This window comes from Gopherus flavomarginatus, chromosome 19 (assembly GCF_025201925.1).
Source record: "Gopherus flavomarginatus isolate rGopFla2 chromosome 19, rGopFla2.mat.asm, whole genome shotgun sequence".
Lineage (NCBI taxonomy): Eukaryota > Metazoa > Chordata > Testudines > Testudinidae > Gopherus > Gopherus flavomarginatus.
The window spans coordinates 7,111,643-7,132,374 of record NC_066635.1 but is presented as its reverse complement, the minus strand read 5'-3'; the positions used below and the strand labels follow the sequence as shown (position 1 = coordinate 7,132,374).

General features: G+C 42.2%; 1 protein-coding gene across 3 annotated transcripts in view; it reads left to right on the top strand.

The window, feature by feature from the left end:
- Positions 1-20,732, top strand: part of CUX1 (cut like homeobox 1) — a 401,218-nt gene that overhangs the window by 255,832 nt on the left and 124,654 nt on the right. For all 3 annotated transcript variants that reach the window (XM_050929095.1, XM_050929093.1, XM_050929094.1), the window contains exons 10-11: positions 6,651-6,755; positions 10,390-10,578. In XM_050929095.1, coding sequence (XP_050785052.1) covers positions 6,651-6,755; positions 10,390-10,578 — 294 coding nt within the window. The remainder of the gene's footprint in view (positions 1-6,650; positions 6,756-10,389; positions 10,579-20,732) is intronic.

The window sequence follows — 20,732 nt, the reverse complement described above, 5'->3', positions numbered from 1 at the left end:
GTTCCTGAATTTGTCCTTCACGCATTTGTGTGTTTTGTAGGGTAGAGATAATTGCAGATTATAGAAAGTTCTGTCATAATGGAACAAGAAAAGAGGAAATGTTCTTTTCAGAGTGCCAGCTGAATTACATAGCAGTTTGTTAAAGGATCTAGACTGGATTTGTGCTATGCTTTTAATGACTTGTTCTGTTGAATTTTAAGATCAGTAGAGGAAGAATTAATGATTTAAAAATTGTTGAAACAAAAGAATACTAAAATGTAAAAACCACTGCATCTGCTATAGCAAGTATATACAAAACCAACAATTTTCTTTTGTCCCAAAAGCATAAGGAAAATGAAATTGTTTTAGCAGAAATAGTTTTCAGGTTTTTTTAATTGAAGTATAATCTCATTCTAGCTCCAACAGATCATGCTGGAAAATTGTTTAGATTTATATTTCCAGCTAAGCACAATTGCTCTGAAATATGCATATGTCAGGCCAATATATGGAGTGATATTTCTTCTTGTTCAGTTAACATCACTAACAACATATATTCAAAGGATGAGTATTGGACAAAAATAATTCTGTTCCACAACTGATGGCAGCAACAACAATGACGATGCGTTCCTGTTTTTATTCACCATGAAGATAGTATTGTTACCTCAGCACGATTCCTTCATCTGCACCAAGGCTGATGCAGCTAATATTAGAATATCTGGATTCTGTTTCTGACTCTTCAACTCACTGTCGCTAGATCCGCAGCTAAAATAAATCGTTTACACCAGGGTGCCCAACGTACAGCCCACAGTCTGAACATAGCCCATCAGAGCATTTCATAAGGCCTGCGGCCTCCTTCAACACAGTATAGTAACATCCAATTCATTAGTGTTTCATCTTGTTTACATAATTTTAGTTTACATGAGTGTGTAAATAGGTTGTTTCTATGTATAGTATTGTCTATCTAAATACATACAAAACTTAAAAGGGTAATCAGTACAGGTGACTTTAAATCTTATTAAAAGATGTAGAATCTGTTTGGACCACACAAAATTGTGCTTAGGTTTATCTGGCCCTCCCGTGTAATAAAGTTGAGTACCACTGATTTACACCATCTGATGAGGTCTGGCAGTGTTTGCACCAGTAATTTGATCCTGTGCCTCAATTTCACCATCTGTAAAAGAGAAATAATTATAGTCACCTTTGTAAAGTGCAGAGTGTAAATTGTAAAGAGAAGAGACATAAAGCTGAAGACTAAATTCTGACTCTTAAAAACTTGCATGTGGTCTGTGTTAAATTATAGCTGTGAAACGTGGATGTTCAAACACAGGATAATAAGAAATGATGCGATTTTCTGTACTTGTAGTGCTGAAACAGAAAAGTCCTCCTGTCGACATAGTGCTGTCTACACCAGGAGTTAGGTCAGTTGCTAAGGGGTGTGGAAAATCCTGAGCAACATAGTTCTACCACATAAATTTGTAGTGTAAACCAGTACTACGGTACTTCAAATTATGATGTTATAGAAGAATTCTGAAAGTATAATCTAACCAATAGAAAATTGTTGGTCAGCAAACACTACTCAGAGATCTTATGGAAAGAAAGATTAGATTTTCAGGGCACGTTTTAAGGCACTCAGTGGCAGTGCATGTTTTCAGGCACTGGAAAGGCAGACAAGGCAGAGAAAGATGATGTTGGATAGACAGTGTGGTATCCTGGGTGGATCAAAAGGACTATTATCCACACCAGAATTAGCAGAAGATTGTAGAGAATACGCTACCATGGATGCAAATCAGCTCAGGCTGATTCCGCCCCCCCCCCCAACTTTCAGCAAAAACTCCACAGCCATTTGTGAGGAAAAGATATAGGAAAATGTTTTTCCCACATTAAAATTCTTGTAACTGTTTTGCTAAGAAGCTCTAGTGCCTCCATACTTTAGAGCAGAGACCTGAAACTTGGCAAAGGCAGGTGTCCTTTGTATCAGGGTTGTGCAGTCTGTTGTTTCTGTGGCAAAAAAAAGAATGTCCAAGTTTGGTCTATTTAAGCCTCTGAGAAATCTCAGTTTGTACATCCTCAGTTGAGACTTGTTATAGTTTGGCAACTAAATTCTCTGATGCTTCTGTCAATACTGAGCACTCCCCAACTTGGGGATGCAGGGGCTGAGCAGGACTTTCCTTGCAATTTCTGCTTCTGGTTGATATGGGCTGCTTTGGTGCTGGGCTCTGGAACTGATAGCAAAGAGACTCTCCTTTGCTTTCAGTGTTCCCCCTGCTGGCGTTGGGGAAACATGGAGCAAACTGTGACAGGAGACTGGAAATGGAAGCTAGCAATGGAGTCAGGGAAGGACTGGGGCTGGATGGACAAGAAAACTGGGACTGGGAGTCAAGGTGGGTAGAAGACTGGGACATATTCCCCTTTTCTACAGGACAAGTACCTTATTCAGAGGACCGAATAGAAGGTGTTCTTTGGAGAAATCAGGGTTGTGTAATCATAGAATATCAGGATTGGAAGGGACCTCATCTAGTCCAAACTCCTGCTCAAAGCAGGACAGAACCCCAGGTTTGTTTTTTTTAAACCCCCATCCCTAAATAGCCACCTCAAAGATTGAACTCACAACCCTGGGTTTAGCAGGCCAATGCCCAAACCACTGAGCTATCCCTCTCCCCCACTGAAGCTGTTGTCTGCAGGACTCATGCTTCATTTGTGGCAAAAGTTGGAAGGTTTGTAGTGAATGAGGTAGGGGACTGCAGGAAGAGAAAGGATGGTCTTGTAGTTAAGGCAGTTAAATGCTGCCCTAGAGAATTGGATTTTATCCAAACCTCTGCCAGAGGAGAAGTGTGCTGGTGAGCAAATCATTTAAGCCAAACTTCTCATAGATGGCCACAAATTGTGTGTTCCTCATTTCCTGGTGTCCACCTTGAGACCCTCAACTCTAATTTGCAGAAGTGTTGAGTACTCATTGCTGCAACTGAAGTCAATGGGAACTGTGCTTTGAACCTGTGATGTGCTATAGAATGTAAAGTAGTCTGAAGAATCAGGTTCTAGTTGTCCAAAATTGAGCACCAAAGATTAATGAATAATTTTTACTTTAATTTCTGTGTGCCTCAGCTGTCCAGGTATAAAATTGGGATAATACCCATTCCTCTTACAGGGGATGTGTGAAAATACATTACTGTTTGAAGCATTCAGATACTATAGTGATGAAAAACTATAGTTTTCCTATAGAAAAACCTGTGAGGAAATGAATAACTATTCAGAGCAGAGTTTGAATAATGAGCAGTAAATAAGTCACAGGGCTAGTAATAGAACAACAAGGATAAAACAAAATATTCAATAGCTGCTTAGTTGTTGAGCACCATGCCTTCTGTGCACTGATTCAGGCCTGGGTCCTTTTGGGAAAAAAATAGCATGTCATCATGCAACTGAAGATTGTATCATAATACATATGCACAAGGGGAGGTCAACTAAGATTGCACAGGAAGCCTTATTGTGGCATTTCCAACTTTTGAGTGCTTGATTTTGCAACCTTAACATTCTTTTTCCACAGTTTTTTGTATGGTAATTTCATTATTTATATTGCAGGAACATCCAGAAGTTTACGAAGTGCTTTTCAAATGCCGAGGCATACACAGTCATTACCCTTAAAAGCATATAGTCTTACAAACAAACAAACATATTTTTCCATATTTTCCAATCAGAGTTGTCTGAAATTTGTTGATTTCTTTCATAGCAATGGATAGTATGAAATCTTGTTTAATATTAGTCACAAGATTACAACAGATGTGCTAAATTGGCTAGGGAAACTATGCGGGAAGGAAGGGCAGCTGACAGCTTACAGTATATGGAGTTGTAACATCTATTAGAAATATCCTCTGTGGTTTATTAGCATGCAAAGTGAATAGATTCTCAAAACAATGCTGCTATGAATGGGAGCCATCAACAGAATTGCTTAAGGGTGCAAAACGTATTACTTATACAACACTAGATGTAGTAACAACACAGTGTAGTAACTTGTTCTGTTTTGCAGTAATTATTTAGAAATTATTAGATAAATATTTTCTCACAAAAACAATGAGGAGTCTGATGGCACTTTAACGACTAACCGATTTATATAGGCATAAGCTTTCATGGGTAAAAAACCTATTTCTTCAGATGCATGGAGTGAAAATTACAGATACAGGCATACAGATACTGGCTGATGAAGCGAAGGGAGTTACCTTACAAGTGGAGAAGCAGTGTTGGCAAGGCCAATTCAGTCAGAGTGGATGTGGGCCACTCCCAATAATTGATGAGGAGGTGTCAATACCAACAGAAGGAAAATTGCTTTTGTAGTGAGCCAGCCACTCCCAGTCCTTATTCCCTTTTATGCAGAGAAGAATAAATAAATGAATAAAAATTAAATAATAAAATAATAAATGGACACAAATCAGACCTCAGGAGTGGTAACATACAAAAGCCAGTAGGAGAGCACGTCAATCTCCCTGGACATTCAATAGCAGATTTAAAAATAGCCATCCTTCAACAAAAAACTTCAAAAACAGACTTCAAAGAGAAACTGCAGAGCTACAATTAATTTGCAAACTTAACACCATTAATTTGGGCTTGAATAGGGACTGGCAGTGGCTGGCTCACTAGAAAAGCAATTTTCCCTCCATTGGTATTGACACCTATTTTTTACCCACGAAAGCTTATGCCTAAATAAATCCCTTACTCGTTCAGGTACCATCGGACTCCTCATTGTTTTTGTGGGTACAGACTAACATGGCTACCCCTCTGATATTTTCTCACATTCATCTAATGTAAATGAGAGAAAATGAATTATCCTGATAAGACTTGATAGTCCAGTTTTCCTTCCCAAATTTATCTATCTATGGAAGCCAGTTTAGTTTCCCTTTAGTGAGGAATAGTATTACTGGAAAAAGACTACTTCGGGCATCTTTTCATGTATCACACATACGGTATGCTGATTAAGTGTCTCGTGCTAGTTATTAGAACTTGTACAACTCCACGTTTGTTCTCAACAGCTATTGTGAAACCTATGCAAAATCATCAAAATGTTGCAAGAAAGTATCACAAATTACATATTTATTTGCTGATAGTATGCTCAATGAGATCTGAATTAACACGCAGTTGCTGTTCAGTGTCGCTTACAATTTGAAAGTCAGACAATGATCAGACAAAAAATACAGATGACACAAAGAAAATGGATATAAGCTTTGTTTTTGTTAAAGTTTGTGGACCTTGCAGGAGGGATTTATTGAAGAGGGGAGGGAGTATGTATCACAGAAATAGGAAGATCATTCCAGGTGTAAAGTGATGCATGGAAGAAAGCATGAAGGAGAGAGTGGGAGAAGATAATAAAGGGAGCTGTTCATTGGCATAGTAAAGGAGACAAGTTGGATCACAGAGACAAGATTTACAGTGTAGATAGGGGGCAGCATTGCACAGAGCCTTTAGAGTGATTGTTGGTATGGTGTGCTTCATCTGAAGGCAGGACTGAACCAGCTCAGGGATTCAGAAAAGGGAGCAACGTGTTCTGAGCAGTGGGCCTAAACGATGATTGTAGTTGCTTTATACTGGAAGAGGAGTGATATTTTAATTGGTGGAACCAGATGGAGCAGGGGATAATCAGGGTGGATAAGAATCACTTTTACTTCTAATAAGCCAAAAGCAGAGTGTGCTGTAAAAATAATTAGATTTTTGTTCTGTTTTTCATAATGGGAACCTGAGAGCAGGTAATAGAAAGCACTTTTTCTCCCACGTGCCCTCTGAAGTCACCTGTGATCCACCAATCCCCATCCAAACTCCTGTGTGGACATTCTTTCCCCTGAAACCTATGTTTTTTAAATCTTTTTTAAATTATTATTTATATTGCAGTAGTGCTTGGGAGCCCCAACCATGGTTAGGACCTAGGGTGACCAGACAGCAAATGTGAAAAATTGGGACAAGGGATGGGGGATAATAGGAGCTATATAAGGGAGAGATCCAAAAATCTGGACTGTCCCTATAAAATCAGGACATCTGGTCACCCTATTAGGACCCCACTGTGCTAGGCACTGTACAAACACCCCCAAAAGCTTATCAGATATTGCTGAAATTGTCAGTAGCTGGTATCTGACCTATGCAAATTTGTTGGATTTGGAGGGGTTAAGCATTGTTACATAAATAGAACAGCTGAAAAGGACAAAACTTTACCATTCACTTTTTGGCAAATAATTGCTGAAGAAAGATAACCCACAGCATTTGTATATTTTAGGGAGACTAGCCAGAATGTCTTTTAATTCAGTGTTTGCCCATGAGAATTATTCCCATGAGGAATCCTGCAATAAAATCTGCTTGGTGCGTAGAAGAATAGAAAGAAATTGAATAAAAAGACTCCATTTCCACTTATATTTATTCAGTCTGGGAAATTCAGTGGGCCACAGTATTAGTATCAGCAGGGGATTCCTTGCTCCTAGCGTTAAATTACTGTCATCATCGCTCAATTATTTCTTCCTTGTACTGTTCAAAATAAAAATCCATCACATTCTATGTATTTTTCCTAACATTTATTAGGTTCAGTGTTTAGGAAAATCAATTATAGTCAGTCAGGCATGAATTGATGAATGTTCTTGTAATCATTGTCAGTTGTTAAACTGAATGTACTTTCTCTTTTCATCCCTTTTCATTTCCTTCAGAGGGCAGAGGTGGCTCAGAGAGAGGCAGAAACCTTAAGGGAGCAGCTCTCATCAGCTAACAAATCTCTCCAACTTGCTACACAGATCCAGAAGGCACCTGATGTGGTGAGAAAATATTTACCTACTCTTACAGGTTTCTGACATTGTCCAGTCCAGCTCTTTCAATTTATGCTCACAGTTATAAAAAAATATCTGTTTGGAATAGTATTTTAACTGAAACAAAATGGTGTTCCTGGGAATTGTAAGTTGGTTACATTTTTGTTGGACAAACTATACATTGGGATTGGAGGCAGTCAAAGACAGGGGACAGGAGTGGAAATCCCATCTGCTCTTTGGATGCTAGTATGAGCTGGGCAGCACTCATTCTGCAACTGCTCAGGGAGTCCAGGCAGATCAGAGTCCAGCTATCAAAGATTCTTTTGAGTTGATAGAAGCTGTGGTAGCTGAAAAATACATTGAACAATGCCATACGACAGGGCTTGCATTAATAGGTTATTAACACATGCGTTGGGTATACAGTGAGACATGAGGCTGTAGGTAGGCCACATGACTTCATTCCGCCAAGAGCATTGCCTACAGTGTCGTATTGTTCTTAGAATGTGGTTCTAGAAGAAAGTTTAAAATTTGTATTTTAGACTGTAGTATCTTTTTCACCAAATATCTCTTCCTACTGTGAAAAATTAGTTCATAAGCAAATAGGAAAAAGTTAGCAAATTGATATAATGCGTTCTCTTTCTTATTTTTATAGACTTTTGGGGGGTTTTGGTCTTCCTCCAAGTATTTTAAAATGCAGTGGATGTACTTGTTTTGTTTTTGGAGATTGTTCACACTATCCCTTTGCCTGTTCCACCTTCCAGGCACAGAGTATTACATTCCCCAGACTTTTTCTGGATTAATAACCATCATATTTGAAAGGACAATTCCTTTTGAGTTTAGCCTAACAAGGTGACTAATAGGTGGTGGTTACCTTAAAAAATGGAAAATTGGCTCTGATTGCAACTAATTTAATAAAAATGATTCCTGATGTACTACTTTTTATTATGAAGCAAATACATTCACTGCTCGATATCAGACAGAAGAATCCATAGTTGCCTTAAAAGTACTTTTTGGTGCAGTACCAAAAAGCCTAAAAAACTGTTTAAGTGCCCAGTGATATTCTCACTGAAGTTAACCAGAGCAGAATCAAGATCTAACAGCATAAATAAAAAGTCAGAATATTAGCCTTAACTTTGAATTACCTGTCTCTTCCCAGTTTATATTCCAGCCTTCTTATTTTAGCGTTAGGTTTTTCTTGTATTTAATACTAACTTTGCACCTCATTCATATTTCATAGAATCATAGACTATTAGGGTTGGAAGGGACCTCAGGAGGTCATCCAGTCCAACCCCCTGCTCCAAGCAGGACCAATCCCCAGATTTTTACCCCAGTTCCCTTAATGGCCCCCTCAGGGATTGAACTCACAACCCTGGGTTTAGTAGGCCAATGCTCAAACCCCTGAGCTATCCCTCCCCCCAGTTAATGACAACTACTGCAGGATGAAAATGATTATTATCTATCTTATTTCAAATTTGTGCTCTGGTCTCAATAGAGATATGCAATAGACAGTTACACAATTTGTGATGTTTCAGGCAAGCAAATTAGAGGTTTTTTCCCAAGATAAAAAGTATAATTCACTGTAATAGGAGGGCATTGTTAACTGCTGTTCAGATTTCTACCTCTCTGTGTGAGATATGACACTAGTATGTAGACATTGGAAATCAAGCTAAGTGTTGGGAAGATATGGAAAAAGCATTTAGTTTATTTCTATTCTGGAAAATATATGGGTATCCAGTATCTGGCAGTGTCATTTGTTGTAACAAGAGAGACTAGGTGTCAACATTTATGAGTTGGGTTTTCAACGCTGATTCATGGTATGAGCTTTGGCATGTCGCTCGCCATCTGGGTGACCCACTTCATCCATTAGTAAAATGGGTACTTACCTACCTCCGCATATTGTGAGATGTAGTCCTTAAAGTTTGTAAAAGTGCTTAGTGGTCTTTGAATGAAGATTGCTATATAAGCACCAAGTACTGGGCTAGATTATGCTCCCTAGATCTGAACATGCAGTATCTCTTCTGCACAAGGATTTGCTCTAATTCTGCATGGGAGCTCCAATTCTGCATGGAAGCTGCTTCCACAGCACAATACTTGACCTCTCTACATGGTCTATTTGCTGGGGAAGAAGTTGAGATTGAATGGGTGGAGAGAAAAGAGGTGGACTGGGGCCAGGGGTGCAAGTCTACTTTACCCAGGCCCTATCTGGTCCCATAAAAAGTAGGTGAAAAAGATAAAACATAGTTTCATCTCCCTCTTCCCTTATCTATCTCCCTCCTAGTTCCTGCCTTACTGTCTTAGGAGATCTTGGCAGCTAGGAAGGCACAATAATGGAGATGTGCCATGATACACCCAAATATTGAATGCTATGGGCAGTTCTGATCACCCCATCTCAAAAATATATATATAAGAAGTGAAAAGGGTACAGAGAAGGGCAGCAAAAATGATTAAGGATATGGAACGGCTTCCATATGAGAAGAGTTTAAAAAGATTGGGATTACTGAGCTTTTGGAAAAGAGGCAACTAAAGGAGGCTCTGATACATCTATGAGGATCATGAACAATGCAGAGAAAGTGAAAAAGGAAGTGTTCTTTACTCCTTTAGATAACACTAGAACCAGGGGTCTCCCAAAGAAATTAATAGGTGGAAGGTTTAAAACAAACAAAGGAAAGTACATCTTCACACAGCCTGTGGAACTCATTGCCGGGGAGATGCTGTGAAAGCCAAAACTACAGTAGGGAGTCTAAAAAGAATTAGATAAGTTCATGGAGGATGGACCCACCAATGGCTATTGCCAGAAACTGGGAGTGAATAACAGGGACTGATTGCCTGTTTTGTTCATTCCCTCTGAAGCACCTGGCATTGGCCACTGTGAGAAGACGGGTTATTGGGGCTAGATGGACCATTGGTTTGACCCAGTATGGCCATTCTTATGGTATGTTCTGATTCTGGGCTTGAGGGCAAGCCCCCTCAGCATTTTAGCAAAGCCTGATTTGGGGAGGGAGATTTCTACAATGAAATACTCAGGAAAATGTCTTCGTCCTAGTGATCCCTTCCTGTGTACTTTTCCTGGGCAGGAGACAGTCTGGGCCATTATTATTCTCCTCAGTGTTCCCAGGAGTAAACAACCATCAGCAAACAGCACTTTCTGGGGCAATATTTCTGGGAATGATACCTGAAATATTTGGTGGATGTAGTCCCAGTAGCCAAAAACATGTCCTTTCTGTGATTTATAGGCCAAACATTTTCCCCTGTTCTTCCAAAATGGCATACTATCTGATTATTTTTAAAGCACAAGATTTCATTGCCTGCGAAGCACTATCATTAATATTATTCAATAATATTAAATAGAGCATTTTGTATCTTCAAAGCATTGTCTCAGTTATTGTGCAGACATTAACTCCTGGGTCCTCCCAACACCTGTGTGATGTAGCTAAATCTGTTTTCTCCATTATCCCCATCTTACACGTGAGCCACCTGAGACATAGGGAGCTTAAATTCCCATGTCTACAGAGTAAGTCAGTGGCAGAGCCAGGGTTAGAATTTAGAAGTTTCTGACTTCCAGTTCCACGCTTGGTCCTGACCAAACTCCTGTTTGAGCATGTTGCCTTTATTGATATGGTAAATGTTATTTCTTTCACGTTAGGAGCAGGCCATAGAGGTGCTGACGCGATCTAGCTTGGAGGTGGAACTGGCTGCAAAAGAACGTGAAATTGCCCAGCTCGTAGAAGATGTCCAGAGACTCCAAGGCAGCCTCACCAAACTTCGTGAGAACTCCACCAGCCAGATATCACAGCTGGAGCAGCAGCTGACTGCCAAGAACAACACACTTAAAGTAAGGATCAGTTGTGCATTCAGAACAGTTGGCTCATTCCTTACTCAGAGTAGGACTCTTAGGTAAACATATAGTGGCTCACTAGTGCAGATTCATTGTAGTTCTGAGTGGCACAGTGTGTTCTTCGAGTGATTGCACATGTACATTCAACTCTAGGTGTGTCAATGCTCGAGCGCTGTCACTGGGATTTTTTCAGTCAGTTGTACCTGTCGGAACAGCTTGAGCGCCCTCTGCTGCCACATGTTGCTAGCACTGGTATAAAGCACCCACCCAACCCCGCACCCCCTCTGGTCCTTCTTACCACCTGTGACAGTTGCTGGAACTGCTATGCTTGCTTATAGAAGCTCTCTGTGGTCTTTTTCTTCTTTCAGTATATAGTTAGTTGTCGACTTTTAGTCACTTTTAGCTAATTTTAGTGAAGTTCTGTAACTTAATGTTTTAGCAGCAAGGAGTTCTGTGACAGCTTATAGACTTAAGTCTGGGCATACAGGTGAAGGTAGTGAAAGAGTCCTCCCATAGCCTGATTGACATTTTAGCTGCTGCGGGCCCCTCTAAAGTAGCCGTGCCTGTCAATAAGGCCATTACGGACCCTGTTAAGACCTTGTGGCAGATCTCCATGTCCTTTGCCACCACGTCAAAAAGGGCTGAACACAAAGACTTTATTCCTGCCCAGGGTTATGAGTTCCTGTGCACCCATCCCTTCCCTCCCAGGGATCCCTGGTGTTAGCTGCTGCCAATGAGAGAGAAAGGAAGGGTCATCAGGGTGCAGCCCCACAATCAAAAGACTCAAAGAAGTTAGATATGTTCAGTCAGAAAGGTAATTTTACTGGGGAGTTACAACTCAGAATTTCAAACCAGCAGGCACTGCTCGGCAGGTATTCTTTTCATATGTGGGACTCCATGCAAAAATTCAAGGACTTGCTCCCACAAGAAACTAGACAAGGGTTCTCTTTGCTGGTGGACAAGAGAAAATCAGTGGCGAGGGCCTCATTGCAAGTTGCTTTGGATGCAGCTGACTCAGCAGCCAGACCTATGGCTTCGGCAGTGGCCATGCGCAGGATTTCATGACTACAGTTTTCGGGACTCGCACAGGAGGTCCAGCAAACCCTTCAGGATTTAGCTTTTGAAGGAAAATCACTCTTTTCAGAGCAGACTGATGTGAAGCTTCATAGTCTAAAATACTCCAAGGCGATCCTTAAGTCTCTGGGATTGTACACACCAGCTTCTTCAAGGAAGCACTACAGACCTCCACAGCCCATCGGGTTCTGTGCCCCAGCTGCCAGTCAGGATCCGAAGAGAAGAAGGGGTTTTAGATGTAGGCCACCACTATCTTCTACCTCGATGTCAATGCCTGCCCCACCCAGACATCCAGGGGGTTCTAAGCAGGCATTTCGATGGGACTCTCAAGGACTCTGTACTAGTTCCCATGATACCAAATCCTGTTTCTCCTTTATTTGAAAGCCACCTTCCTTACTTTTTCAATGTGTGCTCCTGTATCACCATGAACCATTGAGTGTTGAGCACTGTGGAAGTGAGATACATGTTCCAGTTTATTTCTACCCCTCCCTGGCCCTCTTCAGGACACCTCACCCAAAGAACTTCTGGTCCAGGAGGTTCAATCTCTCCTTCATGTGGGAGCTGTGGAAGAGGCTCCACAGAATTTAAGGGGGAAGAGGTTCTACTCACGTTATTTCCTAATCCGAAAAGCCAAGGGAGGTTTGAGACCCATTTTAGATCTGCAGCAGCTCAGCAACTATCTCTAGAAAATAAAGTTCCACATGGTCACCCTGGTATCCATTATCCTCTCTCTGGATCCTGGGGATTGGTATGCTGCCTTTGATTTAAGAAACAGCTGTTTTAATATATCAATATACCAAGGATACAGACGTTTCCTCAGATTTATAGTGAACCACTCACACTACCAAGTCACAGTCCTCCCGTTTGGTCTGTCTGCAAATTCATGGGTGTTCACAAAAGGCATGGCTGTAGTGGCAGCTTTCCATAGGAGGTTAAGGGTAGTCCTGCACCCCTACCAAGGTGACTGCCTAGTCAAGGGGCAATCCAGGGCTCAGATAGTATCCAACTCACCCTAGGTCTTCTGAGAAGTGCAGAGAAGTCTGCCCTCACTCCAGTGCAGAAGTTAGAGTTCATTGGGCTGGTGTTCAGCTCTATTCAGGCCAGGGCCTACCTGCTAGGGGGGTGTTTTAGTGCAGTTGGATCCCGGATAACGCACCTTAAAGGTCATCTAATCCCAACAGCCCAAAATCGTATGAGACTTTTAGGGCACATGGCCTCGTGCACATTTGTGGTACAACACGCAAGGCTGTGCCTCAGACCCCTCCAGATGTGGCTGGCCTCACCAAACCGCCACCATCTGGACACTGTACTCATGGTACCTCAGTGGGTCCTCATCTCTCTCAATTGGTGGTCGGACCCGCTCACGGTTTGTGCGGTTGTTCCCTTTATACACCCTTAACTGTCAATGTTCTTGGTCTCAGATGTGCCAGCAGTAGGCTGGGGAGCTCACCTCAGGGCCTCTGGTCTTTGGTGGAACTTTCTCTTCACATTAATGTCAGGGAACTCAGAGTGGGTTCGACTGACCTCTCAGGCCTTTGTGCCTCACATTATGGACAGAAACTTGGCTGTTCTCGTGGATGACACTACAGCCATGTGTTACTTCAACAAGCAAGGAGGAGCTTGCTTTTCCCTCCTTTGTCAAGAAGCAGTGCAGCTATGGGAGTTTTGCATAGCCCACTCAATCAACCTCAAGTCCTCTTACCTTCCATGAACACAAAAGAAGTTGGCAGATTGCCTCAGCAGGTCTTTCTCCAGTCACCACAAGTGGTCCCTTTGCCCAGCTGTGGCAAGAGACATTTTCCAGCAATGAGGGACTTCCTGTTATACCTGTTCACAGACAGGTCTATCCAAGAAGTCTCACCAGTTCTGCTCCCTATGGGGACACAGTCCAGATTCTATCACAGATGCCTTTCTGGTTCCTTGGATGGAACATCTTTACTTTGTTTTCCCCTTTTCCACTCGTGCAGAGTGATGCAAAAGATCAAGCAGGACTGGGACCATGTTATTCTGATAGCCCCAGCATGGGCTCACCAGCTGTGGTTCTCCCACTCTTCTACATTTGTCAGTGGCAACTCCAATCCTGCTTCCATTGCACCTGGACCTGATTTCCCAGAACCACAGTTGGATGCTCCACCGGAACCTGAGCTCCCTTCATCTAACAGCCTATAAGCTCCATGGCTAAATCCCAGAGAGCAACCTTGCTCGGAGCAAGTTCCTCAGGTCTTACTAGGTGATAGAAAGCCTTCCACCAGAGCTACTTACCTCTCAAAGTGGAAATGGTTCTCTGTTTGAGCATCCCAACGTGGAGTCTTGCCCACATGTTCATCCATACAAGACATACTTGAGTATCTATTACACCTAAAGCAACAGGGCTTAGCAATCTCCTCTATCAGGGTTCACCCTGCAGTAATATCAGCTTTCCACCCCAGGGTAGATAACCAGTCTGTTTTTTCAAATGACATGTCTATCCAATTCCTGAAAGGCCTAGAAAAGTTATACCCTCAAGTAAGAGAGCCCATTTCTCCTCCCTGGAACCTGAACTTGGTCAAAGCTTATGGGACCACTGTTTGAACCTTTGGCAATGTGTTCCTTATCATAACTCTCCTGGAAAAATCTTAGTGGCCATCCCTTTGGTCAGAAGGGTGTTGGAACTATGTGCCCTCACATCAGAGCCTCTGTACACATTCTTCTTTAAAGATAATAAATATTTACGTCCTATCCCAGTTTCCTCCCAAGAGTGGTTTCACAATTTCATAGCAATCAGGCAGTCTACTTACCTGCATTTACCCAAAGCCACATGCAAATAGGGATGAACAATGTCTTCACTTTTTGGATGTTAGACAAGCCCTAACATTCTACATAAAAAGATCTAAACCATTCCAAATGTCCACCCAACTATTCGTAGCTGTGGCAGACAGGATGAAAAGGTCTCCCAATCTCTTCACAGACAATTTTGTCCTGGATTACTTCACATATTCACACTTGTTACGATCAGGCAGGTGTTTCGCTGCCAGCTATCCTGATAGCTTGTTCTACAGGGTCACAAGCATTCTTAGCACAGATCCCTATTCAGGACATTTGTAAAGCAGCGACCTGGTCATCGGTGCACACATTCTCCTCCTATTATGCCATCATTCAGCATTCTAGAGATTATTCCAGTTTTGAACGAGTTATTCTGCATCCGGTGTGTCCATGAACTCCGATCCCTCCCTCTGTTCAACTGCATGTGAGTCACCTACAGTGGAATGCACATGTACAGTCACTCGAAGAAAAAAAAAGCTATTAACCTTCTGTAACTATTGTTCTTCAAGATGTGTTGCCCATGTCCATTCCCTGACCCACCCTCCTGCCCCTCTGCATCGGAGTTTTTCCAGAAAGAAGGAACTGAGGGGGCGCCGGGTTGGGTTGGCATTTATATTTGCACAATCAGCACGTGGAAGCAGAGGGTGCTTGAGCCACTCTGGCAGGTACCACTGAGAGAAAAATTCCCAGTGACTTTGCTCGGGGTGCGCACACACCTAGAGTGGAATGGACTTGTGCAACACATCTGGAAGAACAACAGTTACAGAAAGTTAATAACCATTTTTTCCTTGTCTTGAGTTAGTCATTTCTTCAGAATGTTGTTCAATTGCAGTTTTGCTGGCATTTTGTACAGTTTGTTTTAATTAATGACTTTTTGTTGTTGAACTCGCTCTACCTGTTTCCAGTTATATTTTAAGTTCAGATTTTATATATATCATTATTTTTAGTTCAGATCCTTTCTGAATAATATTTTTTTCATACAACAGTAAAATTACTGTAATTAGGATAATTTAAAAACCTAACTACCATGTATATGTCTGAAAAATAACCAAACCAAAAATCACACAGCAAATCCTTTCAGGATTTAAAACTCTCTAAGCCATGCCTTTATTCAGTATCACTGTTTTGTCAGGGACATCTGTCATTCAGCAGTAAACTTGTAAATGCACCCAACCAGGTTTTTTTCTCCCATTGGAAAAAGGACTTGCCTTGTTTGGATGCAGACACAAGAAAGCATAAGGATTGAAAGGAAGGCTCTTAACCTTATTAGAACGATTTTTTATTTTTGGCTCTGTTTTCCCCAAGATAGTACCTAATTTGTAGCTAGTATCTCAATCCTGGGCCTTTTGCATATCAGTCAGTAGCACTCTCCGGAAAACCGCAAGAACGGTATATCTAACTGTTTCTTGAATGACCCCGTTCTCTTTTGTTTCCACTGTCTGTACACCATTCCACACATTTCTGATCTGTCAGTAAACATGAAAAATGTTTTCCTGACATCTGTTGTGAATCAGTGTCCTCTAACTTCTGTCTCTTTCATTGTTCTACCAGCTATAAACTGTAAATAGTAAATGAAGTTAATTTAGCTATTTCATTAAAGATTTCTAGTTTTAGCATTCCTGAAAGTCAGAGGCTGATAGCGCCAACTTAAGCCAGCCATGGTTTAGGCAGTTACTGTGTAAGTTTCTCTAGCTCTGCTATATCAGGGGAGGGCAAACTACGATCCATGGGCCGGATCCAGCCCGTCAGGGCTTTCAATCCATCCCGCAAGATTGCCAGCCCCATGGCACAGTGGGGCTAAGACAGGGTCCCTGCCTGCCCTGGTCCTTCACTCCCAGAAGCGGCTGGCACCATGTTCCTGCGGCCCCTGGGGGAAGGGAGGTGCAGAGGGCTCTGTGCGCTGCCCTTGCCTGCAGGCACCGCCCCCTACAGCTTCCATTGGCCAGGAACAGGGAACTGTGGCCAATGGGCGCTTAAGGGGTGGTACCCACAGGCGAGGGCAGCACGCGGTGTAGCCGTGTGCCCTGCACCACCCCCAGGAGCCACTGCTGGACATGCTGGCCACTTCCAGGAGCAGTGTGGGGCCAGGGCAGGCAGGAGCTTGCCTTAGCCCCGCTGCACACCACCGCCACCCTGGAGCCACTCGAGGTAAGCGGCACCAGGTCAGAGCCCAAACCCCTCCCGCACTCCCTCCTGCACCCCAACCCCTTGCCCTGAGCCCCCTGCTGCACCCCTCCTGCACCCCAATTCATTGCCCTGAGCCCCCTTGCGCACCCCGCACTCCCTCCCACACCCCAACCCCTTGCTCCAGTCCTACATTCATGGCCCTGCGTACAGTTTTCCCACCCAGATGTGGCCCTTGGGCCAAAAAGTTTGCCCACCCCTGTGCTATATCAAAGTGCCTCAGCTCTCAGTTGCAAACCTTGATACACTGTTCTAAATTTGACTTCCTTCAGAGGGTACAGGCTCTATTGTGTTGTAGTTTTAGTTTATGTGGGGAAAATGTATTTTAGGGATGGAATTGAAATTCTTCAACTCCAATCCACTTTCTGTATGTTCTAAGACATACTTGCAAAATTGTCATGAAAATTCAGTAGAGGAAATAAAAATCTGCTAGGTCTCCCTTGTTGTTGGTAGCTGTAATGATGGTATCGGTCTCTGCCAATCTGTCATTGTGTTTGCATCACTTCTGTGGAGAGATGAAGGAACTGGGCTGTTTTTGAGGAATATATTTTCTCTGGCTATACCACTATTGTGAATTTTTTTTTATAAAACTTTTTAGACAAAATAGCTTGAACCCCTGTGTTCAACTTACATCCTTAGAACTGGATCATGTTCCTATCAAGGTCAATAAGAGTTTTGCCATTAACTTTAATGGGACCAGGATTGGTCCGTTATCTGAGCTGGTGACAGAGCAACTCTGACTTTCATTTCATAAATCTTTATATATGTTCTCATAGGTTTGTCCAGCTAAAGCTAATATTTTGGTTCTCAGTGATGATTTTTTGATACCTTGATTCTATCTAATTTATCATGTGTGCCATTTTGTCCCTATTTGTGACATTATTATTCTGTAATTTACCTGTCTTTCCTTTGGTGCTGGTAAAGCTGAGCTCTGAACTCTGTTCCACACAGAACTGTGTCAAAATAATGTTTTGTAGACCTTAAATTTTGATTATAAAGCAACTGCTTCTAAAATAGCTAAGATTTTAATGGTTGCCTTCACAAAAAATGAATCAGTTTTACAAATGAAAGCAATGTTCTTTATCCAGATCTTGGGGGAATTCTTTAATACTGTGTGGTTTAATGAAACAATTCAGCAGTACTTTCAATGTCTTTCCAAATTATTGCTTCCTTATCTTCATCTGATGTAATCATTAGACTCTATCCACTAATATCAGGACTTTTCTAACTGTAACTATCTTAACCATGTCCTGGTCCTGGGGCCGATTTTGTTCAATATCTTCATTAATGATCTGGAGGATGGTGTGGATTGCACCCTCAGCAAGTTTGCAGATACACTGGAAGGTAGGGATAGGATACAGAGGGACCTAGACAAATTAGAGGATTGGGCCAAAAGAAATCTGATGAGGTTCAACAAGGACAAGTGCGGAGTCCTGCACTTTAGGTCAGAAGAATCCTGTGCTCTGCTGCAGACTAGGGACTGAGTATGTAGGCAGCAGTTCTGCAGAAAAGGACCTAGGGGTTACAATGGACGAGAAGCTGGATATGAGTCAACCGTGTGCCTTTGTTGCCAAGAAGGCTAATGGCATTTTGGGCTGTATGAGTAAGAGCATTGCCAGCAGGTCGAGGGCTGTGATCATTCCCCTCTATTCGACATTGGTGAGGCCTCATCTGGAGTACTGTTTTGGGCCCAACACTACAAGGAGGATGTGGAAAAATTGGAAAGAGTCCAGCAGAGGGCAACACAAATGATTAAGGGGCTGGAACATATGGCTTATGAGGAGAGGCTGAGGGAGCTGGGATTATTTAGTCTGCAGAAGAGAAGAACGAGGGGGGATTTGATAGATACTTTCAGCTACCTGAAAGGTGGTTCCAAAGAGGATGGATCTAGATTGTTCTCAATGGTACCAGATAACAGAACAACGAGAATGGTCTCAAGTTGCACTGGAGGTGGTTTAGGTTGAATATTAGGAAAAACTTTTTCACTAGGAGGGTGGAGAAGCACTGGAATGGGTTACCTAGGGAGGTGGTGGAATCTCCTTCCTTAAAGGTTTTTAAGGTCAGGCTCGATAAAGCCCTGGCTGGGATGATTTAGTTGAGGATTGGTCCTGCTTTGAACAGCGGTCAGGACTAGATGACCTCCTGAGGTCCCTTCCAACCCTGATATTCTATGATTCTGTGAACCCCTTGTCAGTTGGAGTCAGAACTTCCCCACTATCCAGCAAAAATGTAGTAGCCCTAGTTAGCCAAGAGATCCTGTCTCCCTGGCACCAAATGACCTAGATTAAGTAACTGTTTGTGTGTGTGATCTTTGATTTTAAGTGATAATGCAAGCTAAAAGATTGTTAGTTATTATTTAACTGTTAATCCCCTATCATCCCCCGTGCAAGTCTAACAAAAGAGAGCTGTTTTAATTAGTTATTTAATAATAATTTAATTATTTTAAAAATATTTTCGGAAAAGATACAATCTAGTGTGCACTCTGAGACTTGGCGTTTGTATGTTCTTTTGTATAATAAATGCAAGTTGATTTCTTGATCAGATGATGTCATAAACAGATAGCTAAGGGTTAATGTCTCTTTCACCTGAAGCACCTGACCAGAGGACCAATCAGGAAACCGGATTTTTTCAACTTTGGGTGGAGGGAATTGAGTGTCTGAGTCTTTTGTCTGTCTGCCTGCTTTCTCTGAGCTTTGGAGAAGTAGTTTCTACTTTCTAGTCTTCTGTTTCTAAGTGTAAGGACAAAGAGATCAGATAGTAAGTTATATGGTTTCTTTTCTTTGGTATTTGCATGAATATAAGTGCTGGAGTGCTTTGATTTGTATTCTTTTTGAATAAGGCTGTTTATTCAATATTCTTTTAAGCAATTGACCCTGTATTGTATCATCTTAATACAGAGAGCCCATTTGTATGTATTTTTCTTTCTTTTTATATAAAGCTTTCTTTTAAGACCGGTTGGAGTTTTTCTTTACTTCAGGGAAATTGAGTCTGTACTCACCAGGGAATTGGTGGGAGGAAGAAATCGGGGAGATCTGTGTGTTGGATTTGCTAGCCTGATTTTGCATTCCCTCTGGGGGAATAGGAAAGTATTTTTTGTTTCCAGGACTGGAAACAGAGAGGGGGAGTCACTCTGTGTAGTTTCACAGAGCTCGTGTCTGTGTATCTCTCCAGGAGCACCTGGAGGGGGGAAGGGAAAAAGGATTATTTCCCTTTGTTGTGAGACTCAAGGGATTTGGGTCTTGGGGTCCCCAGGGAAGGTTTTTCAGGGGGACCAGAGTGCCCCAAAACACTCTAATTTTTTGGGTGGTGGCAGCAAGTACCAGGTCCAAGCTGGTAACTAAGCTTGGAGGTTTTCATGCTAACCCCCATATTTTGGACGCTAAGGTCCAAATCTGGGACTAAGGTTATAACAGATGACACTTCCTAAGCTACTTTATAGAAATGTTTTTCACACCCACCTTCTGATTGGAGTATTTTTAGACTTTGGGGGATGTTAGAACACACTTTATTTTGCCAGAATTAACCAGGTTGATATTTAGAGCAAGAGATTAGTTCCTTCAGATTGTTTCACAGTTTGAACCTTTTCTTATTCTTTGATGTGTGCATTTTACAGGGTTGTTTGAGACAATCACCACACTAATACGTTTTACAATAATGATTGGCTGGGGAGATGCCAAATACCTAAATGGTCTGATTACATACAGATTGTATTGTCAGATGTGTTTATTTGTATTGTTTACTAAAAGTATAAAGTGTAAAATTTCCTTGGCAGCAATATCTATATTAATTATGAGGTTTCCCCTTGGGAACAATGGGTATATGTCAGTGGTGGCCAACCCCTCTGCCCCCTGCCCACACTCTCCACCTACCAGACTGGGTAGGGGGAGCTTGGGACCTCTGCCTTGCCGTGGGGTGGTGGGGTAGGAACTTCTGTCCAGCAGGGAGAAGGGTCTCAGGGCTTCAGCCCTGTGAGGCGCACATGCCAGGGTTTGGGGCTTCAGCAGGAGTGGGGCTGAAACACCGATCCCCGGTTCCTGACAGGTATGCTTTGGCTCTCGAACTTCTGAAGATTGTCATATTCGGCTCAGAGG